The sequence below is a fragment of the Triticum urartu genome, chromosome 3A (assembly GCF_056163025.1).
Source record: "Triticum urartu cultivar PI428250 chromosome 3A, HENAU_Tu73, whole genome shotgun sequence".
In the NCBI taxonomy this organism is placed as follows: Eukaryota; Viridiplantae; Streptophyta; class Magnoliopsida; order Poales; family Poaceae; genus Triticum; species Triticum urartu.
The window spans coordinates 721,806,259-721,813,909 of NC_141875.1; the positions used below are offsets into that span (position 1 = coordinate 721,806,259).

A 7,651-nucleotide genomic window follows, 5' to 3' on the forward strand; every position below is an offset into this window, starting at 1 on the left:
GCTAGCAGTGGCAGAGTTTCTAAGGGCCATCCTGTGCCGCATCCACGGAGCCATGACTTGAGGGAAAATGTTGAGGAAAAGCCAGCCCAAAGCACATTGTGTTGCCCAAGCAGACTTTGACAAAGTGGCGGTCGTCGTCTGTGAGTTCCTCCTGGTCTAGCATGACTCAGTGCCAAACGGCGGAAGCAGTGGATATCGACGCCGGTGCAGTTGCTGCGTCGGTCGACGGTGTAGTCGGAGCACCAGCTGCGACTTACGACAGATAGCCCGCATCCAATAGCCGATGCGGCGGACGAGGGGAACGCGTGGTGTCGCTGTGACTGAGCACTAGACAGGGGAAGGCGTGGGCTGGGCAGAGCACTCTGTTTATAGATGACCGATGCAACAGGCCAAGCAGAGCAAGAATCACAAATCGGCTTTCAATACCAACTAGTGATAATTCCAACCATCAATCATTTTGGGAAATCAATCAGACGAGCCAGCTTTCGGCTAGAGGTTATATCAGGACAACAATAATTAAGATGGGGCAGCTCAAGTTAAACTGGCCGTATAAAATTGTGCTGCCGTAGCAGTGTTTGTTGCTTCTGGAGATCAACTTGCTGCGAATAGTTGGCAGAAAATCACGTTTGCCTCCATTGGAACTACCAACCGACAGAGTCGAGGAAACAAATGGTTGCCTTTCGTTCATCTCATTCAGAGAAGGAAACTCCCCTCAGTTCAGAAGACTGAAGCATGACACTTTACAGATAACAGCAACAGATAAACAATACCAAACACAACACATGTACTACTTGTGCCTTACAAGAATGAACGGGCAATTGGATGGAAAATAATGGCCAAATGCACTAGTTTATTTTCAACTAGTTTATTCTACATTGCAACATGTGTAGAAACATATGGAAATTCAAACGACGGTTTGTTGTGTACTAGTACAAGGTGCCAATTTCAGAAATTGAGAATTCAAGGTCTGATTCCAACGGCCCCTATGAGTTCAAGGTTTGATGTCAGGCAAAAGGTGACAGCTGAGAACTACGATGCAACAACTTCAAATTTAGATCCCCGGAGAGACTAATTGTCGGGTTTAAGAAGATTAGAGTCATTATAAAAATGGGGGATTAGATCCCAACTTGGAGTATATATTGAAGAAGAGAAACCAACTCCATATTTGCCACTCTCGAAAATAATCCACACTTTGTGTATACCTGAAGCCTAAAGGACTGCATATATGTTCCTGGAGAGACCAATTGTCGGGTTTTTGTATCACAGCCTTCACTCAATGGTGTCACACCAAGCGAATTTAGGGCAGGATTCAGTACAGTTCTTGGGGGGAGGAAGAGCAACTGTAGAAGGGGAAAGTTAGTTCAGGCTACAGATAAGTCATCGATGCCATCGCACTCTGTCCCATCTCCCTTAACCTCTCTCACTGGACTCAACCAAGTTGGGCTGGGCCAAGCCGTTCTCAGCTCTCGTTTCAGCTGTCGTCCACCCGATTTTCGTGCCCATGGCTGAGCTCGTCACCCCGGGGCTTGCACAGGCTCCGTGACGGTCACGGCCGGTATGACAGGCAGGGTCTATTTGTCAGGGGTACAAATCCTCTGATGTAACAGCACTACAGTTACATTGGCTGTCGCATGGACCCGCTCCCGCATGTATAGGTAGAAAGAAATATATAGAGTCAATACTTAGATTCAGACGATGGAGCACCCTGCAACCCCTAAAAGATTATAGGAGTTGATCCTATAATGGATTTAAGGTCTCCCATTTTAGGGGCTATTGTTGCAGACAGAACAGACAAATCCAAATCGGATTAATTGTGAAACATGCCAACATCAACAATCATCAACCGTGCGGGCCAGAGGCTGGAGGTTATCAATTACTCCCTAGTGTCAAAAACGCTCTTATATTACAGGACGAAGGGGGTAATGTCCCAGAACGCTATGAACTAAGACCAAGTCAAATGATGTCAATGTTGGGATGTGTTAGTTTTTCCTTGACCAGAAACTGAATTGAAGATTTGCTCCATGCTTTCCCCCTTGCGGGAATAAAAAATTAAACTACAGGAAGATGGGACATTGCAAGTTAAACTGATCATCCAAAATTGTGCTGCCATGGCAGAATATTTTGCTTCTGGAGATCATGGAATCGTTTGTTGCTTCGGGGGATCATAGCAGTGTTTGTTGCTTCTGGGCATTAACTTCCTGAGAATATTTGGCTGAAAATGACATGTTTCCATTGTTATCTGCTATTACGTTTGCCTCCAATTTGCACTACCAATCAATGGAGATGAGGAAAACAAAATGGTTACCTTTTGTTCTTCTCTTTTGAAGGAAACTATCTCAGTTTTGAAGACTGAAGCATAACACTTTACAGACGACAGTAGCAGATCAGCAATACCAAACACATGTAATGCTTCTGCCTTACAAGAATGAACAACAGATGGATGGAAAATAATGATTTTAGATTCAGAAAATACTGATTTCTGAATGTCTTTGTTCCCTGGAGCAACATTTGACAATACCTCATCTTGATGTTAACCTTTTATATTTTTAATTGCGAGTAAAAAAAATGTGCTCCATCAACATGACAAGTTAGTTGGTGGTGTTTTGGTAAAAAAAAATTGACATGGGAAGTTTTTGTGATGGCACAACCCCACACAGTGTGCATGAATCTAACAATTGCATTTGTTCTGTGTGACCTAGTAATCATTATAAATTGCCCAGCTCTTCCAAATCCACTATAGGCTGCCAATAAGTTGTCATATGTAAAAACAGAATACAAGTAAGTTTTTAGGAGATTGGAGGAAACCAAAGAGACTCGTATTATTTATGAACAAAGGCATAGCATGTGTGAATGCAGACTGTCTAAGGTTTGTTTTTGCGGATTGCTGACTATATACCATTTTTATTTCGTTTTCAACCATATGGCAAAAGAAGCCCATAGTAGCATTTAGTAGCGAGAATTACAACCACGATCTGGTCACAATCAAGGTCATGGCATTATCAAGCAGTCTCCTAAAGAGCAGAGGTGCAAATCACATGGCCGGGCATAAATAAACAAAGAGATCCAATACTTTTTCTAGATTTAACAATGCTAGTACAAGAACAGAGCACTCGCGTGTACATCTTGTCATCTTATACAAGAGTACTGATTTTTGAACATATACTGCATGTTTCCGTGTCATCCGGTCCACTAGCACAAAGAAAACCGCACAAGGAACACATCCAGCGATAAAAAAAGCAACAACCCAAAAGACAGCATTATTCAGATTCTCGTCACCTACTGTGCGGTGCAAGTGATCTGATCCTGTGATCCAGGACCCAAAACGTATCATTTTCAATCCTTAATCAACTAGTAGAATGATCATGATGCATTGTTATCTGCTACCATATCAAAGCTAAAGTGTTCGTTTAAATTGTCCTATCAGCACAATGTTTGTTGCTTCTCGAGATCAACTTCCTTGAAATAATTGGCAGAAAAAGACATGATGCCATTGTTATCGGTCATCATGTTTGCCTCCATTTGCACTATCAATCAAAAGAGATGGGGAAAACAAATGGTTGCCTTTTGTTCCTTCTAAGTGAAGGAAACTATCTCAGTTCTGAAGACAAAAGCAACAGGCCAACAATACCAAACACAAGTGCTACTAATTTCTGCCTTGCAAGAATGAACAGCAGATGGATGGAAAATAACAATTTAACGCTCACAATTTGCAATGAAGACATGACGAGCACAGATAATCGATTCACAACTTGAGAGCTTTATTTGGTTCTGGCTTATTCTAGATTACAACATTTGGCACAAATGATGGGATGTAACTAATTTCAGAAGTAAATTGATAAATGAGAAATAACATGGGATGCGATAGCATGCTGTAACCAACAATAGATACAAGACAATAAAAGCATCAAGGAACAACCTTGGAAGCCTTCATCTTATCGATCCAAGCATTGAAGGAGTTGACGGTGTTACGGAAGCCGAGGAACCCATGCTCCTTGCTCTTGTTCATGTTGTCCAAATGCTCAATGTCGATACTGAGCATGGCATCGACAAACCACCAACTGGTGATCTCCTCGAGCTCCGTGGTGACAAGCTCGTTCTCCTGGATGATCTCCGTCCACACCGCCTCCTTCCCAGCCATGGCATCCGCGAGCGCAAACCGGCTGTCCTCTCCCTCATACCCTGCCCACTCCACCCCGAAGCGGTCGGCCAGCAGCGGCCAGAGTTGCTTCCACTTGAACACATCCCCATTGCTGCAATTGAAAGCCTCGTTCTTGGCAAACGGGTCGACGGCCGCCCAGATCTCATGCTCAGCGACAAGGTCGGCGTCGGAGGCGTCGGTGAAGCCCTCCCAGGCGACCTTGCAGCCGGGCCACCGCAGCGTGGCGCCCTCCTTGCGGCAGATGGCGGCGTATACGCACAGGCTGCCGACCACGTTCATGGCGCTGCGGGGGGAGAAGCCGAAGATGACGGTGGGGCGGTGCACGGACCAGGTGACGGCGCCGTCGCGGCCGGAGACGTGGTCGAAGAGGACGTCCTCCAGGTCGTAGTAGAAGTTGGGGTGATCCAACCGGGGCATGTCCTCGGTGTACGGCGGGTCGGGGGCCGGGATCTTGCCGATGACATCAAACGGGCCGACGTAGTGCTTGCGGCCGGTCTGGAGGCAGACGTGGGCGAGCGCGGGGCAGCCGGGCACAACCACGGAGAGCACGTTGCGGAGCATGCCGGCGTTGACCTCCCGGTTGCGGTCCTCGGTCTCGTGGCTGGACCACGCGGCGTAGAAGACGTGGGTGACGTCGGTGAGCGGCGTCAGGGCGTCCCTGACGGCGGCCGGGTCGGCGAGGTCGAGCTGGAGGTGCGTGACGGCCGGGGACGGCGGCGGGGTGGACCAGCCCGGCGGCGCGCGGCGGGAGACGGCGTACACCTTCCAGGGCCCGCCCGGGGTGTCGTCCCGCGGGAGGATGTCGAGGAGGGAGGTGCCGACGATCCCCGTGGAGCCGAGGATGAGCGCCACGCTCTGGAAGGTGGGCTCGGCCGCCGCCGCCCGCTCGTCCTGCCGCTTCTTGACCGCGCCCACCGCGCCCGCCCACCACCAGCTCATCGCGGCTTAGGGATTGGCCGCGGGCAGCTTGGTCGGGGCGGGGGTCGGAGGCCGGAGGGTTGGGGAGGGAGCGGGGGAGGTGGCCGGCGGTGGAGGGAGGGGAGGGGAGCGCCGGCTGGATCTGGGGATAATGGGGGGAGAGTGGAGTTGTTGGGGTGCCTGCCTGCTTCCGTGTGTGTGCGCGCGTTGCGTGGCGATCTGGGTGGATGTGTGGGGTATGCGCTGTCGTTTGTCATTTTTGTTGGCTCAGAATCAGATCCACGTGTTCGTGTCGCGGCTTGCTGTCGAGGAGCGCTGGACGGTGGGGAACGATCGGCAAGGAGATCGTTGTCGACCGTCGTGGCCCGGTGGTGACATTGACGGTCCAGGAGCCGCGCAGCGTCTTCGTCTTGGTCTGTAGACCTACCCTACACCTGCCGTTGTGCGGTCCCGTCTCTTCTTTCTCCGTTGCATCTCTCTCACTAACACGTTCCCCACAAAATATATAATCCAATTGACAAGTGTGACACGAAGTAACACGTGTTTTTACAACTAAATTGCCATAAAAGAAGTTGTGTAAAGTTGCACACTCCCTGCAACTTCCTCCATGGCATGCTGCGCATTCCCTGCAACATTTCATTTACATATTTTAGTTTATACTAGTAAATAATTTTCATTCACATAGTTATTTTATTCGACAACATATTTACGTTAGGTACATGAGCCTTTATACTCCATCCATTCCACAATGTAGTGCTTCCTCTATCCACGTGTTTCAACTTTGACCGTAAATTTAACTATCAAGACTGATTGCGGCGGGACAATAATTATATCAGTGCCTCCCGCCGCAGTTGGTCTCCTTGGTTAAATTTATGGTCAAAGTTGGACCTCGGAAAGCGCGGGCGCACTATATTTTGGAATAGAGGGAGTATCATAGAAGGTTTGTGAAAGCAAGATAGCCCATTTTTTTTCTCCAACAAGCCAAATGTTCGCTCCACTGCATTTCTAGCACGAGAATGATGCAAGTTATGTAACTCTTTGGAAGTTTTAGGTTATTTTGCACTTGCAGCCCACTTTTTTAGATGATACCGTGTGAATCTGAATGGAGCTAGAAATCCTATCCATTGGAAGTTTATGGTTGTTTTGCACTTGCAGCCCCATTAAAGGAGGAAGCCAACAACTATAAACAAAGGGTACCGAGAAAGATCAAATCGTCAACACAATTCACTAACGCTGGGTTTTGATGTCTCCATTGAAGTCTAGAAACGGAATTGGTAATCAGTTGACCTCAATACGGATGTTCGGTTGTACAATGAATTTGTGTTGGAAACACCAGACCAATTCCAAGCCGTTTTACCTCCCACGTAAAGTCGCCTCCTACAATTTAGAGGGCTCCTATTCCTTTTTCTATAGAATTGGCTAGCTCCGCAAAAGTTACCACGTAAAGGGTTTTTTTAGGGGTAAAATGAATTGAATGGGAGTCTAATTGCTGGAATTAACACCAACAAAAATAAAAACTTGAATGGAGATGCGGGGGATCGAACCCCGTGCCTCCCGCATGCAAAGCGGGCGCTCTACCATTTGAGCTACATCCCCATTGTTGACAGTTCGAGTAACCGTACCATACTGTTACTCAAACACACTAGCTAATCCGTGGATCCAGTGCGTTGCAACCAACAGGAACACTACTAGCAGCTAGTCTGTCCAATATTCTCTCTCTCAAAAAAAAAAAGAGCTAGTCTGTCCAATCGTATTCGCCCAACGCAAGCAAGATCTCTGCTCGGGGGAATATATGCTACGCGCAGGTAGGGATGCAGGCGTCGTCCGCATGCGAGAGTCTGCGAAGCAAAAAAAGAAACTAAACCTTGTTACTTTAATAATCGTGCTAGGCTTAATTTTTATCTCACGGACGCTTCATAGACTCCTGGATGCCGTCGGCCTGCATGCCTATAGCCATGTAGGACACGCGCGCGTTAAACTTTAGGGCCTCTTTGATTTGCCAGAATTCCAAAACATGAAAATAAAATAAAATATAGGCTTACAGTGTGTAAGAGGCTTAGAGAGGATATAATTGATGCAATGTATTGTGTATATTACTGAGCCTCATGGCAAGTACACATAGATGTAAAAAGATTTGAAGGGCAAGAAGCTTCCTAGAAATAAGATAAAATTAGTTATTATCAAATTTCAAACAATCTCTCACACCCTCGCAGTCATTGTGGTAGAACAATAGGAGCGTCGCAGACAGTCAGACTGCAGAAAAACCGAAGGTAGAAGCCAACGAGACTTTGGCGTCACAGACACTTTATATGTTCACTGATAGAACTATTCTCCTCCATCTTGCAGCTGTAGAATTTATTGAAGACTTCATATCTCCCAATCCGGGCATTTGCTTGAAATATTAATTTCAACTCCTAGAACATCTCATATGCTCCATGACGTTCAAAACATCATTGAAGTCCCGGTTCTAAGCCGTAAAGCATGGCACACAGAACTATCGAGTAGTCATCAGTTTTGCTCTGCCAGGCGTTCTTAACGTCTGCAGTTGCATCAGCAGCAGGCCTGGCACTCAGC

At 47.2% G+C, this 7,651-nt stretch overlaps 1 protein-coding gene and 1 non-coding gene across 2 annotated transcripts; both read right to left on the reverse strand.

Annotated features, from left to right (window-relative positions):
• Window positions 1-3,739: 3,739 nt before the first annotated feature.
• On the reverse strand, window positions 3,740-5,308 carry LOC125546250 (3-oxo-Delta(4,5)-steroid 5-beta-reductase-like). Its single transcript, XM_048710464.2, has one exon. It carries the CDS (start codon window positions 5,096-5,098, stop codon window positions 3,905-3,907), a length of 1,194 nt encoding a protein of 397 aa, XP_048566421.1. The 5' UTR covers window positions 5,099-5,308; the 3' UTR covers window positions 3,740-3,904.
• Window positions 5,309-6,600: 1,292 nt separating this feature from the next.
• On the reverse strand, window positions 6,601-6,673 carry TRNAA-UGC (transfer RNA alanine (anticodon UGC)). Its single transcript has one exon. It is a non-coding gene; the product is annotated as a tRNA-Ala (tRNA).
• Window positions 6,674-7,651: the final 978 nt, after the last annotated feature.

Excerpts from the sequence above, each read along its gene's own strand:
- LOC125546250 (XM_048710464.2), bottom strand. The coding sequence starts at position 5,098 with ATGAGCTGGTGGTGGGCGGGCGCGGTGGGCGCGGTCAAGAAGCGGCAG.